This window comes from Salvelinus fontinalis, chromosome 16 (assembly GCF_029448725.1).
Source record: "Salvelinus fontinalis isolate EN_2023a chromosome 16, ASM2944872v1, whole genome shotgun sequence".
NCBI classification, from domain to species: Eukaryota; Metazoa; Chordata; class Actinopteri; order Salmoniformes; family Salmonidae; genus Salvelinus; species Salvelinus fontinalis.
The window spans coordinates 17174084-17189937 of NC_074680.1; the positions used below are offsets into that span (position 1 = coordinate 17174084).

At 42.0% G+C, this 15854-nt stretch overlaps 1 protein-coding gene and 1 long non-coding RNA gene across 6 annotated transcripts in view; one reads left to right on the top strand and one right to left on the bottom strand.

Annotated features, from left to right (window-relative positions):
- The window catches only part of LOC129812724 (kunitz-type protease inhibitor 1-like), an 81659-nt gene extending 70946 nt beyond the window's left edge, over positions 1–10713 (bottom strand). The window contains exons 1-11 of one of the 2 annotated variants that reach the window (XM_055864552.1): positions 10007–10471; positions 9215–9677; positions 8373–8530; positions 8028–8169; positions 5391–5561; positions 5255–5305; positions 2719–2757; positions 2359–2520; positions 2058–2192; positions 1836–1982; positions 1371–1502 (exon numbers count right to left, since the gene is read on the bottom strand). In XM_055864552.1, the coding sequence (XP_055720527.1) occupies positions 1371–1502; positions 1836–1982; positions 2058–2192; positions 2359–2520; positions 2719–2757; positions 5255–5305; positions 5391–5561; positions 8028–8169; positions 8373–8530; positions 9215–9635 (1558 nt within the window). In that variant the 5' untranslated portion in view covers positions 9636–9677; positions 10007–10471. Of the gene's footprint in view, positions 1–1370; positions 1503–1835; positions 1983–2057; positions 2193–2358; positions 2521–2718; positions 2758–5254; positions 5306–5390; positions 5562–8027; positions 8170–8372; positions 8531–9214; positions 9678–10006 lie in introns of both variants that reach the window. The other variant, XM_055864551.1, reaches the window with a different exon arrangement.
- A 34-nt stretch (positions 10714–10747) lies between these two features.
- LOC129812725 (uncharacterized) lies at positions 10748–13947 on the top strand. 4 transcript variants are annotated; one of them, XR_008753054.1, is made up of 5 exons: positions 11095–11476; positions 11879–12084; positions 12176–12284; positions 12384–13055; positions 13222–13947. It is a non-coding gene; the product is annotated as an uncharacterized LOC129812725 (long non-coding RNA). The 4 variants fall into 4 exon arrangements; XR_008753055.1 differs by lacking the exon at positions 11095–11476 and adding an exon at positions 10748–10894 and having other exon boundaries at positions 12384–13947; XR_008753053.1 differs by lacking the exon at positions 11095–11476 and adding an exon at positions 10901–11065 and having other exon boundaries at positions 12384–13947.
- The last annotated feature ends 1907 nt before the right edge of the window (positions 13948–15854 follow it).

Sequence of the window (15854 nt, forward strand, 5' to 3'; positions counted from 1 at the left end):
GATGAATCAAACCACCGTATTTTTGATTCACCAATATATTCTCTAAGTAAAGGCTTTCCAAACCTGTTTTTTTATTAATAAATTCTTTCCGAACCCTAAATAATATACAAGATCAGAGTATTTTTTAATTAGTGCTGAAATGAGACGAATATGCGTGTATTTAAATTACTTTCTTTCATTGATCTCTAATATTCGGAACATTCTCTCCATATATTCTAGTGAGTCTGATGAGAAAATTCAACTTAAAAGGTACTTTACACCAAATTTAAAGGGATGTCTTTAGAAATAAATGTACTGAAAACTACTTTGAATGAAACTCCACCGGAAAATCTGTTTGCCAGGTAGTAGGAGGGTTTTCTGTGGTTGGATTACATTTATTCAGCATGTACAAGGGAACCACACCTGCAAAGCGCATTACACACCTGTTATGTGTTTGTAGTGTCAAAGGGCTGGATATGGTGACAACTAAAAAAACATGTTTCCATTATACAATAGACTTCTATTTTGAAAGTATGTGTGTTAATTATTTTGTCACATGCATAAGTGTTCATCTGAGTGGATGTGCATGCATCTGTTTGCAATACATGTTGAGTGGGTATATACCCGTATGTGTTTTGGCAACAGGGGGTTTACATATGCACTCGTAACACCATTATGAAATCATGCAAATCAAGTGTTATTTGTCACATGCACCAAATACAACAGGTGTGGGTAGACCTTACAGTGAAATGATTACTTACAAGCCCTTAAAAAATAAATCTAAGAAGTTTTTAACCAAGAAAAAACAGTGTTGAGAAAATATTTACTATAAACTCAGACCCCGAGGAAGGCACAGTGATGCCGAAACGTTGGTAAATACCCATTAAATTGCTGGGAGTTTATACATGGAGAGTGCAACTTTATTTTGATAGTTTATAGTTTATTTGCCGTTAGTCAGCACCTCCACACAAACTATTACTCTGGGTGTGCACCTGCTCATGTTTTTTTATAGAGAAAATATTTACTCAAATGAACTCAAAAATCAGAAATAAACATGAATGATGAACAAAATATATTAAGGAGCAACAAAAAAAACATTCATAACATCAATCAGTTTTTATGTAAAGGGCCCTCTTCTCATCCTCTCTTCCCTCTTTACTCTCCTCCCTCCTTTTTAGACGTCCTGATTCTTGAGAACAGCCATCCCGCCGCTCCACCAACTGCTGTTCTAACACCTCACACACCTTCTGCAGCTGCTGTAGCCACTCCTGAAAGCCCTGCAGCACCTAGAGGAAGACCACACACATCGCTGTTCCACATACGAGATACAAATATCCTTACATTCCCAATTAAAATGATAAATGACTCTGTCTCAGCTGCTCCTCACACACCTTCTGCAGCTGCTGTAGTCGCTCCTGAAAGCTCTCTCTCCTCGACTCCTCCATCCCCTTCAGACGCTCCACCAACTGCTGCTCTAACACCTCCCACAGCCTCTGTAGCCTCTCCTGAAAGCCCTGCAGCACCTAGAGGAAGACCACACACATTGCTGTCCCACATACGATACAAACATACTTACTGTTGTGAAGGGTCATGGCTCTTATCCCAATTACCTTCTGGCCACGCCCCCTCCCTGCAACTCACCACACCTGATCAAGCTTTTACCTTCCCTACCAAAAGTACCTTGTCCTTTCATATATGCAATAAAGTGACAACTACTGCTTGCACTTTTACTACTGCCCCAAAGTGGTAGCTTATCTACCTGAACCAGCCTTAGAGTGTACAGTCCTTCGCGCTAGAGGACAAACATTAATTTGACTCCATGACCAATTTATCAATGATACATGAATCCGACAAACCTCCTGCAGCAGCTGCTGTAGCTGCTCCTGTCTCTTCTTCCTCTTCAGGTGTCCTAGTCCTTGAGGCCAGCCATCCTGCTGTTCCCCCAACTGCTGCTCCAACACCTCCCACTGCTGCTGTAACCGTTGCAGAGAGCCCTGCAGCACCTAGAGAAGACCACACATGTCACTATCCCATATATGAGAAACAAACTTGCTTACATTACACTGCCACTCACAAACCTGCCGTAGCTGCTGTAGTAGCTGCTGCCACTCCTGAGAACCCTGCTCCTGCGGCCACCCATTCCATGGCTCCAGTAACTGCAGCTCCAACACCCCCCACCGCCGCTGTAGCCACTCCTGAAAGCCCTGCAGCACCTAGGTTGACCACATACACATCTGTCACTGTCCAACATAAAAAATAAAGCTAATCCAAACATCAATGATAAATTATAGTCATATGATTTAGTAATTTATGACATCACAAACACCAACATTGGCTATCTTTATTTAATCGAAAGATTGTAGGATTCTTCATATTTACCTGCTGACTGTAGAGCAGCAACAAGACCCCCGGCTGCTATCCCACCTCCATTTACCGCAGCCGCTGCAGACATCATGCTTGCTGCAGATGATCCAACAGCAATCCCACCAGCAGTGAATCCTATCACTCCTAGGACAACTGGTGCCATTGCCACTGCCACAACTATGAAGGCCCAGCAGAAACACTTGAGCAAGCAACCAAAAACATACCTGAGCTCTTGTTAAATGAGGTTGACAATAGTATCACTATCATGTGAATGTTTGGCCTAAACAACAAAACAAAGTAGTAATACATCTGTAAAATTATTTGAAGCTGGTAATTGATCATTTGAATTCATGCTGACTAAATAAATAATCTTACCTGCTCCCACTGTTGCTGCTGCAGCAATTGTACCTGTTCCTAAATGGCAAAGAAAATATTGCTTATTATATGATAACCTCCTTTTATGTCAACTCAACTTGAAATTCACCCAATCCATCAGAGTAACCTTGGTTGTTGATTGTAAACTAGGTACTCACCATTTTGGATTCGAAAGGATAAAAGGGCTTTATGCTGCAATAGTTTGTGTGTCGGGGGGCTAGGATCAGTCTGTTACAGTTTATCTGGAGTATTTATCCTGTCTTATCTGGTGTCCTGTGTGATTTTAAGGATGCTCCCTCTAACTCTTTCTCTTCTCTCGGAGGACCTGAGCCCTAGGACCATGCCTCAGGACTACTTGTCGTAAAGACTCCTTGCTGTCCCCAGTCCACCTGCTGCTGCTCTAGTTTCAATTGTTCATTTGAAGATGTCATTTTTCGTGTATCAAAGTGCATGCAATGACTATATTAAGCTTGTGACTTTACAAACTTGTTGATTGCATTTGCGGTGTGTTTTAAATTATGTTTTGCCCAATAGGAACTGAATGATGAATAATGTCTTGTGCCATTTTGGAGTCACTTTAATTGTAAGTATTGTAAGTTTAATGTAAGTGAACCCCCCCCCAAAAAATGTAACCTCCCCTGTTATTGGTAATGGTGAGAGATTAGCATGTTTTGTTGTAGCCTCGTAACGGCATCTCACTCATCATTATTCATGATTCATTCATTTTCTTAAATCATGGCATTATCATGATTCATTTAGAAGTGGTCAAAAACATCTAATCTACTCACTTGGAAATTATTCAGTTACTACTGGGCAAAATATAACCCATAACAATCTGCAAAAACATCCAACACATTTGTAGAATCACAAGCTTCATGTAGTCTGTGTGGAATATGGTACAAAATATTAAACTTGACTACTTTGATACACTATAAGCAAATTTGTCCAAATACTTGTGAAGAAGTCATAAGGAGGGGGGACTAGATTCACAAAGTGCTTTCATTTCTAAACGGTAAAACAGATCTGTATGAAAATCCCCCCCAAAACATTCCCATTGATCCACACAATTACAACAACAAAAAATTACAAAAAAAACCTAAATGAGGATGTCATGATTGTGTATGTCTTCACACCCCAGAGTTAATAGTTGGTGGAAGCACCTTTGGCAGCCATTACAGCTGTAAATCATTTTGAATAAGATTCTACAAAACTCTTACGGCAACATATATCCATTGTTTTTGTCAAAATTGCTCATGCTCAGTAAATATGGATGGGAATCATTGATGGATAGCAATATTCAAACTGTGTCTAAGATTTTTTTAACAACTTTCAGTTGGGACGGAGACTGGACCAATCAGTAACACTCAACACCGGTTGGAAATCCATTCTGGTGCGTCTTTGGCATTACAATTTGTGTAATTATCCCGTGGGAAACTAAAACTCAGGGACCTGTTTTCCTCTAACTTTTTACCTGAGCTTTGAGCCTTTTATATATTTATTTGGATTCTAACAAACTCCCCAGTCCCTGCTGGTGACAAGCATACCCATAACATGATGCTATAACCACAATACTTGAAAATACAAAGGGATCTGCAACATTGCATTCATTCCACATTACAGGCCTGTATGATAAAATGAAAAGGAAGCCTGTGTTAAGAAAAACTCCACTCCAAATCATGCATTCTCCACTCCAAATCATACATTCTGTTTGAAACAAGGCCGTTAAGTAACACTGCAAGACAACATGGCAAAGACATTAACTTTTTTGGCCTAAATTAAAACTACATATTTGGGTCAAATCCAATACAACAGAGTGAAACCCTCTGTATTTTCAAGTATTATATTGGCAGCATCATGTTATTGGTATGCTTGTCATTGACAAGAACTTGGTGGTTTTTCAGGATCAAAAGAAATATGAAAGGAGCAAAGCCCAGGTAAAAAGTCAAAGGAAAACCTACCTCAGAGTTTTATTTTCAGCGAGACAATTACACACATTTTTATGCCAAAGACACACCAGAATGGCTTTCCAAAAGGTGTTGAATGTTCATGAGTGGTCTAGTCTCAGTCCTGACTTAAATGTACTTTAAAAGCAGAGACAAGGTTTGAATATTGCTGTCCATCAATGATCCCCAACCAAATTTACTGAGCTTGAAACAATGGACATATGTTGCCCTAAGACTTTTGCAAAGTTCATAGAATATTATTCCAAATGATTCATAGCTGTAATGGCTGCCAAAGGTGCTTAGACCAAGAACGAACTCTGGGGTGTGAAGACATACGCAATCGAGACATTATTTTAATTAACATTTTATTAAATGTTTGACTAATGTTCTATAACTTTGAAAATGTGGAGTACGTTGTGTCGATCTGTATGAAAATAGCATTTATTATTATTTTAAGGCAGCAAAATTTGAAGGTTAGGGGTGTGTAGACTAACTAGGCACTGTATATATGCAAGCATGTATCAATGAGTGTGGGATGCATAGCCAAAAGGTCTACAACTGAAGACATTCAATGAAATGCAGGTTAGTCTTACCTCTAGGGGCTGGAAGTGGCCCACTTCTGCCACTGCCAACGCTGGACATAACTACATGAAAGGAAATGCCAATCAATTAACCAATCAACCAATCAACCAACTGTTCTTAGAGAGGAAAGAGGGATCTGGACAGTACCTGAAACACCATCACAGGCATTGGTACACTCCTGGAGGGACAGGTAGTTGTTTAGGTTCTCTCTGCAGCCCCCGAACAGGAACTCCTCACACTTTTCTGAGGCAGCATTGTAGTGCCAGCGGGGGAAGGACCCACGACAGGGACCCACCTTCTTGGGGACCAGGCAGTGATCTGGAGGATAAAGGGAAAGGGAGATACCTAGTCAGTTGTACAACTGAATGTGTCTTCCGCATTTAACCCAACCCCTCTGAATCAGAGAGGTGTGGGGGGCTGCCTTAATCAACATCCACGTCTTCGGCGCCTGGAGGACAGTGGGTTAACTGCCTTGATCAGGGGCAGAACAACATATTTTTACCTTGTCAGCTCAGGGATTCAATCCAGCAACCTTTTAGTTATTGGCCCAATGCTCTAACCACTAGGCTACCTGCCGCCCCAACTAAAGCATCAGAGGTGGGGGGGGTCTAGGTAATTTTCCTTCAAATTAGGCCTACATCAACCACTGAAGATACATTTGGATGCATCTTGGAAGAAAGCAGACATGACTGATATAACACAGACAGAGGAAGTGGTTCCTCTTGTGCAACGCCAAGCTTTACATCTCACGACAAGCTGGTTGATGCTTTAGAACTAACCTGTTTACTTAAAAAAACAATTTTGTATGAGTCATTACATTACACTGCCATTCCATCATTACAATATGAAAGTGAATTGATGCATTAAGAATAACATTATAGGTAGAGAACGAGTCAAGGTATGAATATCGTTTTGCTGAGAGGGGAGGGTATCTTTAATTATGATTATTCTAGCATTTCTAATTGTGATTCGTCCAGCATTGAGGCAGGCAGCCATTTCGGTATAAATGTATTATGGTGGCTCACGTCACGGATCACTGCTATACATTGGTCTTTTCCTCAGAGGAACATTCCTTACACCATTCCGAGTAGAGACTTGTTAATGGGTAACTGAATCAATGAATGGTTAATAGTCTCTGCTCAGTCTGCTAAGACTGTGAGCGAGACCAACATGCTCCAAAAATGTATAACTGACTCATTAGAAATAACATCAAAGTGTTTGAGTATCAAGAGTCTGTCTTTATCAAGACAGTAACAGAGTTTGCTTGTGTTTGTGAAACCCAAGCTCAAACCAGACAGACAGGTTTTAAAAAGGGGGGGAGTGAAGTCAAAACATGCCAACCACATTCTCATTTCCTGTTTCTCCTGAACTTCCAGGAAGTGTCTATCCATTCCATATACACTCTCACGTTACTGGGTAGGGCAGAGAGAACCCCTCCATTGTCTGATTCCTAAGTATTCCCTGTTAATCTATAATGAGCAGCCAGGCAACACTATTGATCTACCAAGTATAAGCCAGTGTGATAATGAGTTGTCATCCTGTTATGACCTCATACCGTCATTCATGGAGGACATATCCGTTTTTCTGTCAAACTCACAACCAATGAGGAAACAGGTACTAGGAAAATAACAACGCTAAGCTGTTTTAAGTAGCGCTTGAGCTATAGATGTCTAAGACGGGTCAAATCTACTTGTGAATTGTGCCTTTTAAAATCTGAAAATCTAGATTTTGTTCTACGGGAATCAGAGGAGTTCACCTGGAAATGGATTTTTATCATTTTAATATGAATACATCCTGTCACGTTGGCATGAAAAGGTGATGATTATGATAAAGTCTTGTAGTAATAAACCCAACTTAAACCAGTACAACCGGTAAAAGTAATCAACAAGCATTTGAAAGCCATAGAAATTATTTATGAACTTAACATACCACCTATACTTGAAATGGGGTATTTCTTCTTCACAGCAAAATGCAAACTGCAAAGTCAGTTACCTCGACTTGAAGAAAAAATAGAATTTCAAAGTAATTCCTTATATTGCATTCACTTGCATTGTGTGTTCAGTGTCAAATATAGTCAGAAGGCATCAGTCCTTCTCACCTCAAGGACATAGTTTATCACAGTGTCCCTATTCTTAACACATGACAGATCACTGATGTAGGCCACTTTAAAGACAAACAAATAGAGGAGACGTGAGTCATGTCTGGTATGACACAATGTGAGTCAGGAACAAAACATGAGTACTCAGAAACTACATAGCTATTCATCTTTAAAAAACTCACACACACACACACTCTCTGGAATCAAACTTGACCTTAATGTTGAGTATCTTCAGCACAGTGAAATGTAGAAGCAGATTATTGACTGTTAGAAGTGATATGATCAAAACAATAATGTCATAAACCAACTGTGACTAATAAAATAAGACATTATGACATTAGAATGGAGGAGCACAGCCAGGCAGTCAAATAGGTGACATTTGACTTTGCATAATCTAGTTAACTTATACAGGGATCTAAGTGGTTTTCACATCATGCTGACACTAACACGCAATCCCACATATAACATAAAAGAGGAATGTCTCACCACGTAAGAAACAACCATTTCTCTGCTATGAGAAATAATTTTCACTTTAGTTTGATTTCCTACACAGGCAACTTACTGTGTAGAAGTGCATTGAAATTCAATATACAGCATGAATTTCCCTTCACCCCCAACACAGCTGTGTTAAACTGTGTAGCTAGGTGAGTTCTGCAGGTGTTTCACATAGACTATAGCATACTCACCCTCAGACTGCTCAGGGGTGAGCACCAGGACGGTGATCTGGGTTTGATCGGACTTCCCGCTGGAGTCTGTGACGGTCAGCTGGAACTTGTACACCCCAGACGTCAGTTTGGACACGATCACTTGGTCATCGAATTTAGTTTTCTAGGAGACGAGGAAATAAAATGTTTAAATTTGTTGTCTAGTATGGCAGAACTTTGGAAATTGAGTTAATTGTGATCTTTGGTGTTCTGAGAGTGACCTGTCCATCTCATGTACTCTTACAGTCAGAGAGAAATCTATGATCAGATAACACCCCAATAATGACTGACCAGAGCCCCCTGATGTCCCCAGTCATCATCACTCACCTCTATGACAGCGGAGGAGTTGCCTGACACTAGGTGCCACTGGTACGTGACAATCTCGTGGTCATCTTTGCTCTCAATGCCATTCAGAGTCAAACTTTCATGGGGCTGCACCACTCTGTCTGGGCCTCCATTGGCCACTGGAGGATGGTCCTCTTCATCTGAAAGTTGAATACAGCCTTCATCACATATTCAATACAACATAGTCATACTGAAAATACATGCAGCTTTAAGACAATCTGTTATGTCAGAAACCGTTGTGCAAAGAGTAAACACATCATGGCTGGTTTAAGTTTGACTAGGCTCAACTTTAATGGCATTTGAATGGTTTTGAGTGTCAACACAACATAAGCAAATCCATCAGTTTGGTGGTGCTCATGTTCAATTAACAACTACATCCTGTTGACATACAATATTCACTCGGAGTCAAGTCTGAGTGCAATCCAACTCACAGCACAATACAAATCTTCTCTGTAAAAAGCTTTCTCAGCAGCAAAAAAACAGAAACCTGTGACAACGGGCCATATTAATGAGCCATGGCATGTGTGGACATGCTGGGTAATGCTCTTCTCTAAGCCGGTGGTTTCATCTCCTCTGGAGATAAGAGGCTTGGCTGTTGGGACTGTCTTTGTGGTTTGAGTCAAAAGCCCATTTGGGTTGCTTTCTCTGCTCATAATAATATACAGTAGCCAAATGGTGTATGTGTTCAGATTACTTTAGTAGGCAGTTCACTGTCAACATGAAGTTCATTATGGACATGCCCAACCCTAAATATATGAGTAGACTCAATTAGTTAATTTGATGAGTGTCTATATTGTGATGGGTGAGAGTGATACCCATCTTACCTGGGAACCCATTTGTTGCCAGATCACTTGCATACACAGAGTCTATGATGTAGTTCTGGAATCCCTTCTTCCTGACAAATCGGCAGACGTAGGTCTGCTTGTATAGACAGTCAAAGAGAAAGCATGACTTGATCATGCCCTCATCTGAAACCTTCTCCATGAAAGCGACATTACATCTGGTGTCTTTGCAGCAGGAGCGTATACAGTCATTGGAGCGCTCAACTTTCATTGAAGCGATGAAAGTCGCACCGTCTTTGACCGACTCATTGGTGTCGAGAACGAAATCGTCTCTGCCCTTTTTGAACTTTTCCAAACATTGTTCCCCGAATGCCTGAGCCTCCGCGTGCCCCAGGAAAATAATACAACACACCGAAGCGCCCAATAACAATCCAATTTGGAGAGAGGTCATTCTACAAGACATTCCAGGAAAACAATTTCCCACAAATACAATCAGGCGGATGATCTGAAAACAGAGTGATATAAGCAATTTAAAATACGTGACATATAGCATGGAATGCCTTGTGATTAAATATCAATTATTAAAATGAAAATTGTTTCTTTAAGTAGTCGTAACATGAGCTAAATAAGATAACATATGCACACACACACACAATAATTTATAGACAAACGTAGGACTTTTGTCAGCGGCAGTCTCTCTCTCCCTGATTTCAAAGGTAGCCTACGAATTACGTCAAGAGTAGCAAATTAATAATCCAATATCTATCTCTTCTGTAACTTTATAGGTCCATATTTCTTCAAAAACAACACTTGGAATTAACAAAAATGTATCACCTGTAAATTCGGTGTCTGTCGTCGATTATTCTACACAAACTATCAAAATCTTTCCATTTCACAGGTGTGTCTCTGTCGGGTACCAGGGGTGTAATCATTAGTCCAAAACGTTTTGCAACGGAAACCATTTACTCAAAACGGAAAACATTTTGCAAAGAAAACGAGTTTCTATTGGACAAATTCAATTAGGTCGCTGCCCATTTCGTTCCGTTTGATTATGTTGTGAATACACCCGTTACATACAGGAAGTGAAATTCTACTCCCATCTTGACCACACCGAAGATTATGGATATAATGACACGATATATGTCTCTCCGCCATAACAATGGGAGTCGTTGTCCACAAAGCGGCACAGCGGGTGGTCTAGATCCCGCTTAACCTTTCTTTGGATTGGTGGATACATCTCATTATTGTATATAATTGAATACTCGATGAGGGTTGTTGACGTCAACCGCCTGTATTCAATGGAGAGAGCGACGCTATGGTACTAGCCTCATTTCATGAATATGCATAACCACTCGAGACAAGTTCGATATAGTGTTTTTTCTCAAAGTTGCCGGGATGTCGCGTGTCCTACTTATAAAAGTACACTCCTAACAACTTTAGCATTACGAAACCTATGTTCGATCATATAAACCTCACGTAGCAAAAATGAATAGTTTATTTGTTGACCAAATTCGACACATAACCTCCATACAAAAACTCTTTGCTTGTTTGGCGAAACAACGAAATAACGCCACCTGTTGGAGGGAGACAGATTTTCCACCGAGGGACCAAAGACATTCGCGATGCCACTCCCATTTCGAGTTGAGAGTAGAATACTTTTATAGAAAAGAAGAGATTGATTAAATATTGTTCTTGAAATATTTTATTCACAATAGTCCTATGGTAATTGATGGCTTTCATAATGGGGACCTGTCTTATTCATATGACCCAAGATGTGAACACAATAGGTGGTTGATGGCTTCAAGGATCCACCTACACCCAAATACCCGAGACACGTCCGAATACAGAATTATAAATAATGTCATGGGTCTGGGTCGGATCTGATTTTCACGAGTATGTGTAATTTTAACTGACTTGTCTGTAGGGCGGTACAGATCCGAACGTGACTGCTGCAGTTGAGAGAGAGAAATGTGATAATTTATGCTGCTGCTGCTCTTGCTTTTCAGGAGAGTGGAACATGGCGCATGTAGTTTGTTGTTGGTCATAAATCATCAAAGCAGGAATACCACAGTTTGAGTCATAATACCCGTAAACCACGGAAATGGTTCCAATCGTTTTTGCACCATTCATTTTTCGGTAGTGGTCAAGGGAAGATAATTTAACGTTGGCGATTATCGTCTGACAACACGAACGATGAGCTAACATTTAACTAGCAAGCTAAACGTTAGATAAATATCCATGCCCTGATGGACTAACATTGCCTAGTACATCACCGTGTGGAAAAGTGACTAACTTACACGAACGGTGAGCTGACGTTAACTAGCTGGCTCACAAAGGACTTGTTGTCGCAATGTTTTCCCATAGAAAACACATGGATTTGTTCCACGAGTGCATCTGTTGTACATGACTAATCAAATGACCTATCAAGTCACCAGCAGGGATGGAAATTAAGCTATCCCGAGGCTAGTACTTTTCAGATTGGGCTAGTAAATAATGTGCCAAACTAGCCTGACACAGCAGTGACATTTAGCCTTTTCAAACATGCCACAGATTTAGGACCTGCATGTTTCCTGGGCTAGTACAAATCGTGGTCTGTTGGCCAGTGCCCCAAATCCTTAGTCAAGTCTGTGGGTTATGGTATTTTAATATAGATGTTACAATTTTAGTAATCAACTTAGCTAGAAACTTTTTTTTTTTGTCTTTCAGATGGGTGGACCGGAAACCCAGTGACAACACTCAGGTCTGTAGCTGCCATTTTCCAGTGGGAAAGAGAAATGGCCCTATATTTACCAGAAAAGGTAGCTCATCCACCATGGCAGAAGTGGAAGATCCAGATGGTTGATTGGGAAACAAGAACAAAAAATGAGGCATGAGGATTGGTTGTTGAAGGACTGCTTGTCATATTGTCCAAGGTGTTTAAAAAAAGTGATAAACAATGCATTTTCTGTCCAGATAAAGATGGTGATACAGCATTGAAAATGACCAAATTTCTCTGTTTTCTAGTCCAACAGGAGTGCATCTCTCAGACAATCTGGTGCATGGACATCTAGTACCAGTGTGATCCGAGCAGGAGTGTCCATTTGTACAGCACATCGAGCCTGTGGACGGACAGGTCAGTAATACATCAAATATGATACAATATTGTGTAAAACATTGCATTTGTAGATGCATCAACATTTTTACTTTATGTCCCCTTTTCCCCATGTTTTAGACATGAGGCGTGACATGTGGAACATCAGGCTCACCCCACGACAAGCAGTGCATGATCAACACCACCCTCGGCAAGGAGATCTGTTGCATAATTTTAACATCACAAATATATATTCCCACTGAGCCCATGATAAAATGCAATGTGAATTGTGTCGTACTTCTGAATGAAACTGTGAGGAGATGCACTCAGACCAGCCTTTGTGATTGAACTTATGTTAACCTCATTACTTTAGTTGGCTGCTTTGAGCAAAACTTAAATGTAATATAGCCTATTCTAGGAGCCTATTGTTTGTGTATGATCTTTATTCATTGTTCACTTGTTTTTCAACATTATCAAGTACAGGCAGGGATGACTGGGGCCTTCAGCAAGTAAGACACGGGATAAGAAATAATTTCAACATCACAGATATAAATTCCCACTGTGCCCATAAGAGTGAACTATATGGAATATTTCTGGACCTTTGGCTTCTCTGAAAACAGGTACTGGCAGGAGGATCAATATGAGTCTGAGGTCGTCATGCTGGATGGTGATGGAGGCTTTGGTGGTTCACACAACGAAGAAGCAGGTGTTCCTTCCTGTGATGTGGAGCTGACCTTTGACCTGGTGCCAGTGAGGGAGGTCTTCCCTCCCTCCTTCATATAAAAATCCTTCGACTTCACTGCCTCTCCAATGGTAAGGTCCCTTGCACCATAGGGACACTTGACCTCCACCACTGCTGTGGTACACCAGTAGGCGCCCAGGAGCCCCCGACCCAAAGCCCTGACTCCTGCACATCCATCCCTGTAGCCATTTTAAATGCCTTGATGCCATCCTCTTCGTTATCTGTGCCCCACTTTAGAGACAGCACCCCATCCAATGACTGATCTGAGAACCCTTTGTAGCAGCGATGTAGTAACGCGCTTGGCCCTAACCACTGTTCCATAATTGCTGGCTGTCAACTTCCCTCCTCATGGTGTGCCAGTTGGGGTTGGTGCGCTATCCAACTGTTGCCTGCCGTATAGCCTCCTGCTGCTACACCGGCAGCGCCATGCCAGCCAGGATGCCTGCGTGCCCTTGTTTTTAAATTTTTGAACAATGTCCGGTACAGACAGGGATCACAGGGAGGGTAGCGGTTGTTCTGGCTCAGGTTCAAGGAGACATGCTATTCCACTGAACCTGCCACGGAGATGGTTCCTTAGCCATTGAATATCCTCCTCTGTGGGCTCTCGGGACAGAGGTTTGAAGTCTTCGACTTTACAATGGTCCCGTGTGGCTCAGTTGGTAGAGCATGGCGCTTGCAACGCCAGGATTGTGGGTTCGATTCCCACGGGGGGCCAGTACAAAAAAGTATGAATGTATGTACTTGTAAGTCGCTCTGGATAAGAGCGTCTGCTAAATGACTTAAATGTAAATGTAAGAGTTGTTGCCCTGTCCCTTTCTCTGTGATCATCATTCTAATGGGATCCAGAAAGAACAAATCCCTGTCCTCAAACATTTACATCAAAAGGTGCAAATGTATGGGCAAAGACACAAAACATACGCATCAAATTAAATATTTTCCTTGATCAAATAACATGGAAAACAACCACTTTTTTGTGCAGTATTAATTTACCATCCTTACAAACCACTTAATGTAAATGTACACTTCCGTTCAAAGATTTGGGGTCACTTAGAAATATCCTTGTTTTTGAAAGATTTTTTTTTTTTTTAAGTCCATTAAAATAACATCAAATTGATCAGAAAAACATTGTCAAAGTTGTAAATTACTATTGTAGCTGGAAACGGCTGATTTTTAATGGAATATATACACAGGCGTACAGAGGCCCATTATCAGCAACCATCACTCCTGTGTTCCAATGGCACATTGTGTTAGCTAATTCAAGTTTATCATTTTAAAAGGCTAATTGGTCATTAGAAAACCCTTTTGCAATTATGTTAGCACAGCTGAAAACTGTTGTTCTGATTAAAGATGCAATAAAACTGGCCTTCTTTAGACTAGTTGAGTATCTGGAGCATCAGCATTTGTGGGTTCGATTACAGGCTCAAAATGGCCAGAAACAAATAACTTTCTTCTGAAACTCATCAGTCTATTCTTGATCTGAGAAATGAAGGCTATTCCATGCGAGAAATTTCCAAGAAACTGAAGATCTCGTACAATGCTGTGTACTACTCCCTTCACAGAACAGCGCAAACTGGCTCTAAACAGAATAGAAAGAGGAGTGGGAGGCTCCAGTGCACAACTGAGCAAGAGGACAAGTACATTAGAGTGTCTAGTTTAAGAAACAGAGCCCTCACAAGTCCTCAACTGGCAGCTTCATTAAATAGTACCTGCAAAACACCAGTCTCGGGCCTCCCGGGTGGCGCAGTGGTCTAGGGCCAGAGTCTCTGGGTTCGCGCCCGGGCTCTGTCGCAGCCGGCCGCGACCGGGAGGTCCGTGGGGCGATGCACAATTGGGCTAGCGTCGTCCGGGTTAGGGAGGGTTTGGCCGGTAGGGATATCCTTGTCTCATCGCGCTCCAGCGACTCCTGTGGCGGGCCGGGCGCAGTACGCGCTAACCAAGGGGGCCAGGTGCACGGTGTTTCCTCCAACACATTGGTGCGGCTGGCTTCCGGGTTGAAGGCGCGCTGTGTTAAGAAGCAGTGCGGCTTGGTTGGGTTGTGCTTCGGAGGACGCGTGGCTTTCGACCTTCGTCTCTCCCGAGCCCGTACGGGAGTTGTAGCGATGAGACAAGTTAGTAATTACTAGCGATTGGATACCACGAAAATTGGGGAGAAAAAACAACAACAAAAAAACACCAGTCTCAACGTCAAAAGTGAAGAGGCGACTCCGGGATGCTGGGCTTCTAGGCAGAGTTGCAAAGAAAAAGCCATATCTCAGACTGGCCAATAAAAAGAAAAGATTAAGATGGGCAAAAGAACACAGACACTGAACAGAGGAACTCTGCCTAGAAGGAGAGCATCCCGGAGAAGATGGTAGCCCCCTGGAGAGACTCGAAAGATGAGGGGAAGCAGGTAACGTTTTTTAACCGGGATGTCATTCAGGCCCGGGTAGTTGATACACGGACGCAAGGTTTTGTCCTTCTTCTCCACAAAGAAGAACCCTGCTCTGGTGAGGGAGCACAAGGACGGATAGCCCATGCAGCCAGGGAGTCCTCAATATACGTCTCCATCATCTTGGTCTCCGGACCTGACAGGAAATAAAGCCACCCCGAGGCAGTGTAGTGCCCGGGAGAAGGTCGGTGGCGCAGTCATAGGGCCGATGCGGACGAAGCGTGGTGGCACGGGCCTTGCTGAAAACCTCCCGGTGGTCATGGTGCTCCGCCGTTCGGCGGAGAGGTCCAGGACTTTTCCCAAGCCCGCAGGAAGAACAAAATGTCCCATAGCTCCATAATACAGACAGCTCTGGGTGTTAAGTCTGAGTAAGCGCTCAGCAGGAGACAATCTAGCCCTGCACAGTTGCATGGGCTCCAGAGGAGATGACTCGACAGCCAGA